Source organism: Symphalangus syndactylus, chromosome 7, assembly GCF_028878055.3.
Source record: "Symphalangus syndactylus isolate Jambi chromosome 7, NHGRI_mSymSyn1-v2.1_pri, whole genome shotgun sequence".
Classification (NCBI taxonomy): domain Eukaryota; kingdom Metazoa; phylum Chordata; class Mammalia; order Primates; family Hylobatidae; genus Symphalangus; species Symphalangus syndactylus.
In genome coordinates this window covers 97,454,765-97,470,594 of record NC_072429.2, presented here as the reverse complement: position 1 = coordinate 97,470,594, position 15,830 = coordinate 97,454,765, and the positions used below count along the sequence as shown (strand labels likewise).

The 15,830-nt window shown below is 37.9% G+C and overlaps 1 protein-coding gene and 1 pseudogene across 1 annotated transcript in view; one reads left to right on the top strand and one right to left on the bottom strand.

Moving 5' to 3' along the window:
• Positions 1 to 15,830, top strand: part of STK3 (serine/threonine kinase 3) — a 488,063-nt gene that overhangs the window by 172,026 nt on the left and 300,207 nt on the right. Inside the window, 1 exon segment of the mRNA XM_055286906.2 lies at positions 8,432 to 8,512. Coding sequence (XP_055142881.1) covers positions 8,432 to 8,512 — 81 coding nt within the window.
• LOC129486993 (large ribosomal subunit protein eL19-like) lies at positions 2,014 to 5,775 on the bottom strand (annotated as a pseudogene).

The following is a 15,830-nucleotide window of genomic DNA, read 5'->3' as shown; positions in this document are numbered from 1 at the left end:
CTAGATCTGCCTGCATGTGGAGCAGAGAGGCCTCCACTGTGCCATGATCTATATCCATGAAGGGTGAGGTGGTTCAGCCTGCTTGTCCAGGCAAACAGTTGCTCCAAATGCCTAGATTTTTGCCAGGGAGTAGAGCAGAGAGGGCCCTGCTGCACCACATTCTCAGGGGAACAGGCCATGGCAACCAGCCATGGCACATGCAGACCAGTTCCAGGTTGCTAAGCTGGATCTGGCTCCAAGTTTGGTTGTCCGGGAGAAACTATAGCTGTAGCAGCTCTTCTCTCATCCTTGACCTGCAGTGGAGGAGAGCACAATCCCAGCACCTACTGCTGAGGCACCAACTACAGTGTGACTGTGAAGACCTCTGTCCTGCTCCAGAGTCAGAAGCCTATGTGGACGTGCTACTGGGTTGCCAAAGAATGGTTGACTTGCATGCACCCACATTTAAAATGGCGTCCTGCTCTCCATCCTGGGTATGGGAAATGCCAGTAGCTTTTCCGAGTGTCTGTCCCTCACAGCATCTCCAAACCAGCTTGTCCCCAAGTTAGATCCAGGGCTTGGAAGAAACAAAGTGCTCTTTCTTGACCTGGGTTGCTCAGATCTCCAGTGGAAAAGTGAGTCACAGAAGGAGGCTTTCTGACTGTCTTGCATACTTGGGCTTCCCTCACTTTTATCAGTTGGATGCCATCATAGGGGCTGTTTGTGTTTGTGTGTCTTCCTTGGATCTGGGGTGTCCGTCTCAATTCCAGTGGATTCCTGTTCTCCTTTGTGAATTAAAGCTCTCAGAGTTGACCTTTGTACACTATCTTGCTATTTCCAAGTGAATGAGGCCCACTAAAAGCCTCTAATCTGCCATCTTGGAAATAAAAAAGGATTTAGAATATTCCATAATCTTAATTGAGAAAGCAGTGGCAGGGTTTGAGAGGATTGATTCCAATTTTGAAAGTTCTACTTTTGAGTAACATGCATCAAACAGCATCACGTGCTGTAGAGAAATCTTTTGGGAAGGAAGAATTAATTGATGTGGCAAACTTCATTGTTGTCTTATTTTAAGAAATTTCCACAGCTAACCCAACCTTTCGCAACCACCACCCTGATCAGGCAGAAGCTATCAACATAGAGGCGAGACTCTCCACCAGCAAAAAGATTTTGATTCGTTGTAGGCTCAGATGATCATTGGCATTTTTAGCAATAAAGTGTTTAAAATCTTTTTTATTTTTAATTTTTATGGATACATAGTAGGTGCATATATTGGGTACATGAGATATTTTGACACAGGCATATAACGCGTAACAATCATCAGGGCATAGTGGGTATCCTTCACCTCAAATATTATTTTTATATTAAGATATGTACATTGTTTTTTCAGACATAATGCTATTGTACACGTAATAGACTACAGGATAGTGTAAACATTTATATGTCCTGGGAAAACAAACATTTTTGTGTTATTTGCTTTGTTGTGGTATTTGCTTTATTGTTGTGGTCTGGAACCGAACCTGCAGTATCTCTGAGATATGCCTATATGTCTTTCCTGTGACTGCTTTTAGTATTCTTTCTCACTGATGTTCAGCAATTTGATCATCATATATCTTGGTTCTCTATCTCTCTCCCTCTTCTTCTCTCTCTCTTTGTGTGTTTTATCTTTTCAAATTTGTTGAATTTGATGCATCTGTGTGGGTTTATGGTTTACATAAAATTTGGAAAATGTTTCTTCTTATTTCCCTCCTTCCTTTCCTTACTTTTCTTTCCTTACTTCCCATCCCATTTGTTTCTTTTTCATGTGGGAGTCAGGCTTTTTGTTTCTTCCTTTATTTAAATAACATTTTTTCCTTTTCAAATGATTTCATCTTTTGTGCTGTACTGTCTAATCTCCTTTTAATCTTATTCAAAAATTTTATTTCAGATATTTTATTTTATTTTTTTTTAGCAGATAAAAAGGCCTTGTTGTATTTTAATGATTGATCTGTATAATCATCAAGACCACTATGTACAGACAAGAAAAGGGGAGCTTTATTTCCTCGTCTCTTTCTCATTGGACAAAGTCTTGATGCTCTCTTCCTTCTTGGCCTGGAGGCGCTCTTCATGGTACTTACATGCTTCCTTGATCTTAGACCAGCAGGCCTCTGCCTGGTCAGCCGGAGCATCTTGTGGGCCTTTGTGCCTTCAGCAGGTGGATGTGTTCCATGAGAATCCACCTGTTTTTGAACACACTCCCCTTTACCTTCAGGTACAGGCTGTGATACATGTGGTGATCAGTCTTTTTAGATTCACAGTATCTTTGAGCAGCTGATGCAGAATTCCTATTCTCCTCACCCAGGTTACCTTCTCTGGCATTTGAGTATTGGCTGTACCCTTTTTATTTACCTATGCCCATGTACCTGCCCTTCTGGCAGGCCAAGGTGCTTTTCTGGCAGTGAGCCCAGGAACGGACAGTCACAGGCTTATGGATAATCAGCCCATCTTTGATCAGCTTCTGGATCTGCTGACAGGAGTTGGCATGGCCGATTTCATTGGTCTCATTGGTGTCCAGCCAGATCTTCTTTTTGCCACAGCAGAGGACACTAGAGGCAAGCCTCTTCTGAAGCCTTGAAAATACTCACAGCTTCTGCTGCAGCACGAAAGCAAATGTTTTATTTTTTATTTCTTACATTTCCATTTATCGTTCCCCCTACCTTCCATTTCCTTTAACATCTGTTAGTATGTGAAAGTATATTCGTAAGAGCTTTTTATAAGATATTTATCAATTTCACCACCTCTGTTGTTTCTGGGTCTGTTTTATTGACTAATTTTTCTCTTTATGAGTTATAGTTCCTGATTACTCATAGGTTTAATAATTTTTTATTGATTTTTTTGACACTGTTAATTTTACATTTGTGAATGTTGAATTTTGTTTTGCTTAAGAAGTTACAGACTCGTTCTGGTAGGCAGTTAAGAAAGTTGTCTTGTGGTTTGGCTTGATGCTTTTGAGGTTAGTTTTTAAGCTCCTCTAGGGAGAATCTGGAATATCCTTTATCTTTTGGTAATATAATCTCCTTTCTAAAATAATGCTGTTCTGAGTTCTTTTCTGAATGACCTTTATATTCGTGGAGTTCTTTCAACTCTGGATAGTGGGAAAGATTCCCTGCCTTGTGATATTTTGTGATAAATTGCCTCGTCTGGGAATTTTGCTTTTTATTGCTCCCTGGTCATTTTTTTTCGCCTTAAGAAACTGGTTTTGCTGGGCTTTGAGGAGTGTTTTGTAAGTATGCACAGATTGGCATTTCATGGAAACCTCTAGATAGATTGCTGAATGTTTTCCTTGCATAGCTCCCTTCTCCCGATACTCTGTAATGGAATTTCTATTTGCCTTGATTCCTCACCAAACTCTAAGCTCTATTTCTTCAACTCAGCAAAATTGCTTGGTTCTCTTTGAGTTCTTCTTTTCCTGTGCTACAGTCTGACATAGTCTCTAGATCTAAAGCCTGGGCGATGGCAGGGCTTATCTTATTTCTTCTCCTTCTCTTGGGGACCTCAGTATATCCAGTTCTGGAATGCCTAATAGCCAGCATCTGAAAATAGTTTCTTACATTTTGTTGAGTTTTGTAGCTATTTACAGCTGACAGATAATTCTGCTTCCTGTCACACCTGGTGGCTAGAAGTGGAAGTTCTACAATGGATACTTAAACTTTGAAGCTGCTTGAACTTTTGGCAGCTTTTGATGTAGCCAAATATTACCTTCTTGTGCTTCATGACCTCATTTCTTAAACATTGATGTTTCCTTGATACGTGTTTTGTGTTTGACTCTTACTTTTTCTTAGACATTTTCTTGATGATTTTGTCTCTTCTGAAGGCTTTAAGCTATGTGCTGATGACACCAGAAATTATATTTCTAGTTCAAATCTCTCCTGAGATTTGTAAATCCAGTTGCTTACTGGAAATCTACTTTTAGATGACTAGAATTGAGCCCATCTTGTTCCCCTCCAGACTTTTTTTTTTCCTGTGTTTCTTACCTTAGTAAATGGTATTACCATCTACTCATTTGCAAAAACAAAATAATGACATTTTTTGTATGGCAAAAAATCAAATAGACTGCAAAATTAAAAACTTATACGTGAAGTCAAAATCCAAATGAAAATGTTTATAATCTCAAAAAAAGGGCTAGTTTCCTTTATATACAGATAAGAAAAGGACTGAAAACCCAGTGGAAAAATGAGCAGAGAACAACAGGTGATTTAGTTTCTTAATCATATGAAAAGATGGTCAACTTCACTCATAATAATACAAGTTAAGTCTACACTGAGCTAATAAGTTTTTATCACAGATTGGCTAAAATCCAAATAATTTCATTAAATACCTTATTGGTGGAACTGTGGGAAAGAAGGGCTGTAATGTATTACTTGTTGGAGAATAAATTGGTACAAACTCTATGGAGGACAACTTGCTGAAATCAGTATATATGTATATATATTTATATAACATACAATTATAATAGGTAAAATATACTATAATGTAATCAATAATTTTAATAATTACCATATAGTTATTACAATAGTGATCTTATACTACATTATTAAAATTATATTATTACATGATTATATACTTATTTGTCAGCATATCTACCTTTATATTTATGTGTGTGTGAATGTGTCTGTATTCTCAGTTTCATTTCTGGGAATTTATACATATATACTAGCACATGACTTATTCATTCATTGACTTATATATAAGGTTATATATATTCATTCATTGACTTATATATAAGGTTACTCATTGCAGCATTGTTTATCGTATCAAAAGAGAACCTGGATGTCCATAAGCAAGAGACTGGGCAAGTAAGATATGCTGTATCTCTGTAATTGAACAGGATGCAGCTGTAAAAAAGAACATTGATGCTTTATTCAGGTTGAGAAACCCTTATCTGAGATGCTTGGGACCATAAATGTTTCAGATTTCTGAATTTTTTTTTGTTTGTTTTTTGGAGTATTTGCATATACATAATGAGATATTTTGGGGCTGGGACCCAAGGCCAAACCTGAAATTTGTTTTGTATATACCTTATACACATAGCCTGTAGGTAATGTTATACAATATTTTAAGTAATTTTCTGCATGAAACAAAGTTTGCGTACATTGAACCATCAGAAAGCAAAGGTGTCACTATCTCAGCCACCCATGTGGACAGTCTGTGGAGTTGTTTGGCATCACCTTCATTTCTGACTCTGAATTTACATGCTACTGATAAGCAATCATTTTCTTATACTTGCTCATGCATAAATACTTAACTGCAAAAAACATGGCATAACATTAATACAGTGGAAAAAAAAATATGTTCAGGGTAATGAAGCAGCACAGTAGCATTACCAGAATACCTGTATCAGCTTTTAAACAACAGGAACAACAAACAACGGCAGGCTTTTAGTTTTCACCTATGATGCTGATTTTTGATTGAAAAGTTACTACTATACACTGTGTGGTTTTTTTTTTAAGGTGAGAAGAAACATCAGAAGCAGCTGAGGGACCAGGAAATAGTTCCGCTAGGGATAAGGAAACATTCTGCTGGATGGCTTTTTAAAATGTTTCCTCTAGAATCATCTGCCTCATTAACAATGGCTTGTGTCTTAGAAGTCTCTCTTTGATGTTATAAAGTGATGTGATTTCTTGTTCTGTTAAGAATGCACTCTACTTTAGTCCTAAAATAAGCCCATCACACCATGTCGTCTTCTGGCACTTTTTCTGCAATGTTAACATCATCTTCATTGTCATTACTACTACCATAACCTTGATTCAGAACCATTTCTGCTATTTCTTTTTTCTTTTTTTGAGATAGGGTCTAACTCTGTCACCCAGGCTGGAGTGCAGTGGCGTGATCTCGGCTCACTGCAACCTCCACCTCCCAGGCTCAGTCTCCCAAGTAGCTGGGACCACAGGCATGTGCCATCATGCCCACCAAACGTTTTGTATTTTTTAATAGAGACAAGGTTTTGCCGTTTGCCCAGGCTGGTCTCAAACTCCTGAGCTCAAGGGATACGCCTACCTCGGCCTCCCAAAGTGCTGGAATACAGGCGTGAGCCACTGTGCCCAGCCCATTTCTGCTATTTTACCATTGGTCAATGAATGAGCAGCTGGAGACTCATTATCAGCGTTAAAAACTTACTTGATATCCATTTCTTCCAACTTACTGACAGACTCTGAAGAAAATTTATTTTTTAAATTTTTAATTAATTTATATTTTTGAGACGGAGTCTTGCTCTGTCGCCCAGGCTGGAGTGCAGTGGTGTGATCTCGGCTCACGGCAAGCTCCGCCTCCTGGGTTCACACCATTCTCCTGCCTCAGCCTCCCAAGTAGCTGGGACTACAGGCGCCCACCACCATACCTGGCTTATTTTTTGTATTTTTAGTAGAGACGGGGTTTCACCGTGTTAGCCAGGATGGTCTCGATCTCCTGACCTCGTTATCCACCCACCTTGGCCTCCCAAAGTGCTGGGATTACAGGTGTGAGCCACCGTGCCCAGCCTATTTTTTTTTTTTTATCTTGACATACAGAATCCTTCAAAGTCACTGCCTTGTTCATCATCATTACTGAACATAGTTGCAAGCTAGAGATTGTGCCAGGTATGCACAACTGTGTCTTTAGATACTGTGTTCCAGTCATCGACAATAGCATATACAGCATTCTAAATGCTAAACTGCCTTTGAAAACCTTCCACACTTATATTTCTGTTCACTGCTGCAAGTAGGCTGTTCAAGAAAGTGTTTTTATATTTATTCTTTATTGATCTGAGGATACCCTGCTCACTTGCTGAATTAATGAAGTCAGTCACATTTGGGGGAAAGTACATGGAATAAACATTATTTTTAATGAGATTTCTCAGCTGGAGGATGAGCAGAACAGTTGTCAAGGAATAACAAAATCTTGTAGTCATCATCCAGACCAGCTTCCCTGCAGGAAACCCGAACCACTGCTACAAAATGTTTGTGAAACCAATCAGAAAAGATGTCCCTAGTGATCCGTGCCTTTTTGTTAGTCTAATAATGAACCCAATCTTTCCCACACAGCAGGTTTACACTTAGTGTGCCTTCTGCATTAGCACCTCCTAGCACAGTTACTCTGTCCATGGCATTCTTATCCTGTAGGGGCTGTAGTCAGAGTCTTTCTTGGGAACTAATACTAATCTGTGACGTTTCATCAGCATTATAGACTTGTTCTGGTGTCAGATTTTCATCAATGATGGCCTTGACAAACTTGTCAATGAATTTTTCTGCTGCTTCATGATCAGCAGTTGCTTTATTAGCACAAATCTTTAAAAAATCAATGCGTCTTTTCTTAAATTTCTGCAATCAGCCTGTTGAATATTCACAGTTCCCTTCCATTTTCAGTTCATCCTGATATATCTTTGCTTGTTTCATGAGCACCATACCATTAAGTATGTTTTCTCTGCCGTGCTGACAGATTTACTCTTTCAGTACACATTTGAGATCTTCATTTTGGTTTTCTGCAATTAAAAAAAATTTTTCATTAACTTCTGTTCATTGACACTTCAGCATAGAACTTCAACAATTTATCCTTCTGTTTCTTCAGGTTGTATATGGTGGTCATTCCAACACCATGCTCTTGTAAGACATTTCCCACACTGCTTTCCAGTTTATCCAGCAGCTTGACTTTTTGTGCTAGAGATAAGCATAAATGCTTCCTCTTTTTCTGTCACTTACTCAGATTTTCAACATTGTCTTTATGCCACAAGGCAGAGAATAAGCAAAAAAACCCACAGTGAGTAATGCACAGTCTTGGCTCCGTGTGGGGCATCGTGGGGAACCTATCATTGGTGCGTCTGGCCTGTACCTGTGCCATTTTATTACCCTTCTTTGGATGTGCTTGGGTGGGAGAATCTGTACATGCATGGAAAAGATATGTCGGAGCTGAAGGGGGCTGGGGAGGATCTTTTTTCCTTGAATTGTGTTATGTGCTTACAGTTTGACTGTGACTCATTACATGAGGTCAGGTGTGGAATTTTCCATTGTGGATATCATGTTGGTGCTCAAAAAGTTCAGATCTTGGAGCATTTTGGATTTCAGATTTTTGGATTATGGATGATTAAACTGTATGGAAAGATCTCTAACATAGTTTTGTCAAGAGAAAACAGTAGACAACATGGCAATATTTATACAGAAGGGTGTGTATATGCTTCTTATATTCAAAGGGGAGGAATTAAGAATATATATTCTTATTTGTATAAAGGTTTCACAAAAAGCTAATAAAAGTGATTATTTTTGGAGGTGTTGCTGGGCACATGAGGAACAGGGCTTCAAAGAATGTTTACTATATATATATTGTTTGAGTCTTCTGAATATATTAAAATAAAATTAAAAACTTTGTAAAATTTTAAAAATTAAAAATTTTGTGAAAGGTCTTTAAAGAAAATATTTTCTTTCTTCTTTCTTTTTTAAATCAGTAAACTAAAAAAGCTGAGTGAAGACAGTTTGACTAAGCAGCCTGAAGAAGTTTTTGATGTATTAGAGAAGCTTGGAGAAGGGTAAGTACAAAAAATATGAAAGCATGTAAATAATTTCAGAACAATTTAAAAAATATTATATGATATTAAGCTTTCAACTAGAGTATATTTGTATGAATTGAATAGTATTTAATAGTAATTGAATTTGACAGGTGATATTGAATTTTAAAGATTAGTTTGTGCTAAATCTGGTAATAGTGTTTTTTCAGAGAAAGTAGGCCGTGTATATAAGGGAAAAGCAAGAAATGTGCTGTGAAATGATTTTCAAGAGGTTTGTTAGTTCATCCCTTACGGCATTCTTATTAATATGCTTGAAGGTTTTGACTTTGTTAGGCAAGTGACCATTAGGCCATCCTTTTAGATCTTGGGGCTCATTTTATTTTGGAAAAGGTAAGTAGTTGATATGACAAGAATATCTTAGGGAAACAGTTTGTATAGGCAAAAGCATAGTTGACATGGTTTCAAAATAATAGTAGAGAAACATGTCCCGGTTTGAGCAGAGAGAAAGGTAGGGAACATTTAATGGAATGGCAAAGTATAAGAAAATTTCCAAAATAACAAAGGTATAAAACAGAATTAAAAGAAGCTTATAGATCAGCCAGAACAAGGACAAGGAAATAGGGAAAATAAAAAGGTAAAATAATAAGCTAGGCTGGGCACGGTGGCTCACGCCTGCAGTCCCAGCACTTTGGGAGGCTGAGGTGGACGGATCACTTGAGGTCGGAAGTTCAAGACCAGCCTGACCAGCATGGAGAAACCCCATCTCTACTAAAAATACAAAATTAGCCAGGCGTGGTAGGGCTGTAATCCCAGCTATTCGGGAAGCTGAGGCAGGAGAATCGCTTGAACCCGGAAGGTGAAGGTTGTGGTGAGCTGAGATCACGCCATTGCACTCTAGCCTGGACAACACAAGCGAAGCTCCATCTCAAAAAAAAATAAAAATAAAAAATAAAAATAAGCTAAACATGATGGAAGGAATAAAATCAAGTGTATTTTTCAGTAAATGTTAATTCTCCCGTTAAAAGACAAACTGTTAGAGTAAATGAACATGTGAAACCTACCTATATTCTGTTTATAGGAGATGCAAGTAAAACAAATAATGGAAATATAAGGCTATTTATTTATTATTAATAGAGATGGGATCTTGCTATGTTACCCAGGCTGGTCTTCAACTCCTGGCCTCAATTGATCCTCCTTCCTTGGCCTCCCAAATTGTTAGGATTATAGGTGTGGGCCACTGTGCATAGCCTATAAGGATATTTCTTATAAAAAATATTATAGATAAATGTACAAATAAAAAAATAGTAGCAATATTTATATTAGATACATTAAAGTTTAAAAGATTTCAACTAAATAAAGAGATATATTAGGTAGCGATATCAAAGACAGTTTATAACAAAACGTCAGACAACATGGCAGCTAAATTTATGACAGAAAAGCTATTAGTGATGTCAGAGGCATCTAATAAAAGTGTAATTGTATGGGAGATTTCAATGTATCTCTTTTAGAATTGGACAGATATAATAGAAAAAAGAGGACATAGAGGGATTAAACATGATGAATAAACTTGATTTTATAGAAATGTAAATATATATAAAGTAAAAATATATAAAGTATCTGTATGTCTGTATAACTATACATAGATATTCTTGCAGACCTGCTTTTTTGGTGTATGTTCAAAGGACCATTGATAAAAGAAAAGTTACAAATTCTAAAAAATAAGAGATTTTTACAGGTCACATTTTCTGATTGTATTAAGCTGTTCTTGTGTTGTTATAAGAAAAATACCTTAGGCTGGGTAATTTATAAAGAACAATTTAATTGGCTCACGGTTCTGCAGACACTACAAAAAGCACGGTGCCAGCATCCACTTCTGGTGAGGGCTTCAGGAAGGTTATAGTCATGGAAGAAGGCAAAGGGGGAGCAGACGTCTCAAATGGTGAGAGCAGGAGCAAGATAGGGCAGGGGAGGTGCCACACAGTTTTATTTTTTTTTATTTTTAAATTTTTCTGAGACAGAATTTCACTCTCGTCATCCAGCCTGGAGTGCAGTGGCACGATCGCAGCTCACTGCAACCTCCTCCCGGGTTCAAGGGATTCTCTTGCCTCAACCTCCCGAGTAGCTGGGGTTACAGGTGCCTGCCACCACGCCCAGCTAATTTTCATATTTTTAGTAGAGGTGAGGTTTCACAATGTTGACCAGGCTGGTCTCGAACTCCTGACCTCAGGTGATCTGCCCACCTTGGCCTCCCAAAGTGTTGGGATGACAAGCGTGAGCCACTGCACCCAGCCTGCCACACCGTTTTAAACAAGCACATCCTGTGAGAACTCACTTACCATCTCAAGGACAGCACCAAGCCATGAGGAAACTGCCCCTATGACCCAAACATCTCCTAACAGGTTCCATCTCCAGCATTAGGGATTACATTTCAAAATGAGATTTGGAGAGGACAAATATGCAAACCATATCACTGATTATACTCACTAAATTAGAAATAAGTAATTATAAGATGACAAAATCCACACCAACTGGAAATTAGGAAACATAATCTGAAGTAACCCGTTGATTGAAGAGGATATTATAAACTATAAAACAATGAAAAGGAGAACACATGGTGCCAGTATCTATGGAATACAGCAAAACTAATTAAGAGAAAAGTTTTAGTTCTAAATTCTTTCATTACTAACGAAGAAAGGCAAAAAATAAGCTTAGTGGACTTAAAGAGCTTAGAAAAATTATGAAACATACCAAAAGAAACTGAAGATTGAATTAAAGAAAAAGCTGCAATTAATGAGATAGAAAAAAAATTAGAAATGATAAATATGGGCCAGGTGCAGTGGCTTACATGCCCGTAATCCCAGCATTTTGGGAGGCCGAGGTGGGTGGATCACTTGAGGTCAGGAATTCGAGACCAGCTTGACCAATATGGTGAAACACTATCTCTACTAAAAATACAAAAATTAGCTGGGTATGGTGGCATGTGCCTGTAATCCCAGCTACTTGGAAGGCGGAGACAGGAGAATTGCTTGAAACCAGGAGGCAGAGGTTGCAGTGAGCCGAGATTGTGCCATTGCACTCCAGCCTGGGTGACAGAGCATGACTCTGTCTCAAAAAAAAAAAAAAAAAAAAAAAAAGATATATGTATATGTTTGTATTATATAAGCTTTTGAAGAGATCAGTAAAATAGTTAATCCTCTTACAATGTTGACTAAAGAAAATAGAGCGAAAATACAGAAGATTTGGAATAAGAAGGAAGATATATAGCCAGTGATAGAGAAATTATTAAATAACTGTTAATTATAAAGGTGCCAACTCATAGCATATTATTTACAATAGCCAAAATGTGGAAATAACTCAAATGTCCATCTGCTATCCCAGATGAATAAACAAAATGTGATATTTCTGTACAGTGACCTTTTAGCTATAAAAAGTAGTGAAGTACTGGTACATTTTACAGTGTAGTCAGACTTACAAAATATTATGCTAAGTGAAGGAAGACGCCAGATATAAAAGGTCACATATTGTATGATTTCATTTATATGAAGTATTTAGAATAGATAAATCTGTGGAGACAGAAAGCAGATTCTATATATTTTGGAACTACATACAGATAATGGTTGCACAGCATTGTGAATGCACTAAATGCCATTGAATTGTACACTTTAAAATAGTGAATTTTATATTGTGTGTATTTCACCTCCTCCCCTCCAGAAAGGTTCCAAGTATGTTTTATACAGTGTTTAAAGGACAGTTAATTATAGTTTTTTTTAAATGAAGCTAGTGTAACTTTAATAATCAAGACCTAGATGTACAATAAAAGAAAACTGTAATTCAGCCTTGCTTTGTTACTCATTATGGTAACTGTTCCCACCTTGTCTCAGGTGAATAGCTGTTGCCACTTCTCTTGTGTTGGGATCCTGTTATCTATTAAACTCAAGGAGCTAGTTTCACTGTTGGCATATTTGTCATCTTTCCCCTGCACTAATAGAGCTTCGATCGATGCTGGTATCCTCTGGACCCTTTTTGTCAACATAGTTAGGGAGTATGTGAGCATGACACTTATAATATGTATCCATTCTAGTATCCCATTTCCTTGAGCCTTTGATATGCTTCCTTTGGTGTGTACCGAGGCTCACTTAGCATCTCACTTAATATGGGCCACTGTTGAGTCCAGGTTTCAGTGAACTGGCTGAGTAACTGTTAGGGATACCCCCAACTGTTTGAGCTAACACGCTGAGTCTGGAATTTCTGGTCCAGACCATATCAGTCCATCAGACCAGACATTCTGGTCCATCCATATCAGTACATTTCTTCCTCTCTGGAAATCTTAGAATTTGTTCTCACACATATTCTTTAGGGTTCTGATAAAAATTGGCAAAATCTTGCAACTTTTTTAGCGTGAATAGTAGCTGCTTGGGTTAAATTTTATACTTGTCTCCCTGGTGTCTATGGGAGTTGAGTATAACTTTGGGTCTGGAAGCAATGAGAGGTGATGGTGGAGTGGTGTGGAGGACCACTCCATTCTCCTGAATAGTGACTGCCTCAGGCTGTAGAGTCTTCAGGCATTGTAAGGTTAATTTTCTCAGACAGGAGGGCAGAGTTGCTTTGGTAGCAAGGGAGGCTTTATAGGATTTGGGGATTCAAGGTACTCAGATTAATGAGAATCTATCTAAATATCCTAATACCAGTTCTCTAGGTACTTCTCTTTACTGTTACATGCCTTAACTTTAACATAACAGACCTGGTGCTGATGTGAATTCAACTTGCAATGTAATTCAGCTTCCAGTAAGAATATACCTAGAGTTTGTTTTTCAGAAATCTCAACCCTGTTTCTGTAAGAATTAAGAAATTCAGAAGTTTTCTGTTTCTCTCAGTCTTGAGCTGAACATTTAAGCGTTTAGCTTGCTGTGTTTGTTCTGTAACTTTTCCAGTGCAGGCGGAGGCAGCAGCCCATTCTATAGTCCTTATACTTTATTTTCACCATACATTGTATTGATACAGCTACTTGGTCTTTTAAAGCTTTGCTTAGACTCCAGGCAACTAAGGGTGATAATTTAAATAACTGCCACTGAATGCCATAGACCATCAGTATTCTATTTGTTACTTCTATTGAAGTCATTACTGTTACACATCTGTATTAGTCTGTTTTCCCACTGTTGGTAAAGACATACCCGGGACTGGGCAATTTACAAAAGAAAGAGGTTTAATTGACTTACAGTTCTACGTGGGTAGGGAGGCCTCACAATCATGGCGGAAGGCAAGGAAGATCAAGTCACATCGTACATGGATGGCAGCGGGCAAAGAGAGAGCTTGTGCAGACAAACTCCCATTTTTAAAACCATCAGATCTCTTGAGACCCATTCACTATCATGAGAACAGCTTGGGAAAGACCTGCCCCCATGATTCAGTCATCTCCCACTGAGTCCCTGCCACAACATGTGGGAATTATGGGAGCTACAAGATGAGATTTGGGTGGGGGCACAGCCAAACCATATCAACATCTAAGAAAGAACTAATTCAAGATTCTCATCTTTAAGGTTCTTTCCCTTGGAACCACTTCTTCTACCAAAAACTATATTGCTATCAAGGTATAGTCAGGAAAAGAGAAGCTACTCTATGTACTCTAGATATAAAGAGTTTAGTAATAAAGTTAGGAGTTCAAATGAATTGTGGAGGGGCTAGGGATGCAAAGCTCATGAAAACTGTTGCCAGAGGTTGAAGGTCGAGGTCAGCATTGAAGATCTCAGCCTGAAGCACTGAAGTGGGTGTTTCTCAAAAGCTCTCTGGGAATCTGCTGGAATCCTGCAGTCTTGAGAAACTCCCACCAACTACCTCAGTCTGCAGCAGTGGTGGCTGTTGGAAGCTCATCAGGAAGCTGCTGTGCACTTCATATCTGTCAGTCCATCTGCTACAACTGTATCTGGAGAAAAAATGGTTTCTCCTTTTGGCATTCACACATACATGTTTTTCTCACTGGCAGACTTTTAATGAGGAACCATTCAGGGAAGGGGATTCTGGGAAGTGGGGATTGCAGCTTCTCTTTCATAGTGCTGAGGAATCCTTAGAAAGGAGTGATGGTGTTGCCTAATTGACAGTAGATGATCTAGCACTGAATTCTATGTTAGCTTTTGAGGGAATATACACACATACACACATACGGCTTTCAAGGAGAGGTACACACACATACATTCCCCCAGACTCAGCCCAATGTGACTTTGGGTACCAAACCAAATTAAATGACTTCAGAGAGCCCAAAGAAACAGAGGAGAGGATAAAATGTATTTTATTGAAGTAGCCGCTTTATCACTTATTTGTCTCTTTTTCACTTATTTTAAAAGATTATAAATTTGGAAGGGCTTCTGCACAGATTTCTAATATTAGGAAACATTCAGTGTCTTCCATTGGGTTGCTCTTCTTTCTCTTCTGTAGAAAAATATGGTGAGAAAAACATGATTTTGGGGGTGGGAATGTGTTTGAATTCTGGCCCTACTGGTCTGTTTCTCATCTTTTAATGATGATAATAGTGTTTTTCCTTATGAATGTGAGGGTTGAATTTCATAATGCATGTAAAATACCTAGCATAGGACCTGGTTTATAGTAAGAACTCAGTACATAGTAGTGTTTAACCTCGTTTTTAAGTTCATACTAAGATACAAATGGCTTCTTCCTTCTTTGTTTTTGCTTTTTAAAACACGTGAATATTCAGTTGGCAAAGTTCCAGGAGTTGTAGCAGAGACAGGTTTTGGGCAAGTGACTATTAGACCCTGTTCCTCATTTTATTTACCTGTGAGTTTGTAGTTTTTCTCTTGAGGAAAAGGTAATGAAAGGAACTTTTTAAAAAGAGACCTTGGATCTGTAAATCAGGTAGAAGCAGATGGCTGCAGATTTCTTGCTTTTCTAACTTTGATGTTAATGTGGTCCCCAGCTAAGGGTTTTAACTGTTAAGGTACTCTGAACAGAGGTGTGACTTTTTGATATTCTGAGGGTCATTTTCCTTGAGATCAGCCTTTTTCCCTAATTTGAGGCTTTGGCTATTTTTAATCTACATTTCATTCTTTTAATTTCCATTTATATCTTCTTAATGCTGCATTTGTTTGAGTTGACAAAATGTAAGGCTGTTTCATTCATAAGAAAAATAGCTACTCATTATATGTTAACTTGATCATTTTAAGTCTGTAGTTGAAGCAATAAAGCTAAGATATAATTCATTACCTTTTAAAATTGTTACTTGTTTACTTTGATTTTTTTAATCATTTAAATAGTGTTTTAAGCTAGAAAAGACTATCCACAGAAAACTCATAGTAGACTTTTAATCTTATAGTTACAATGTTTGATAGGA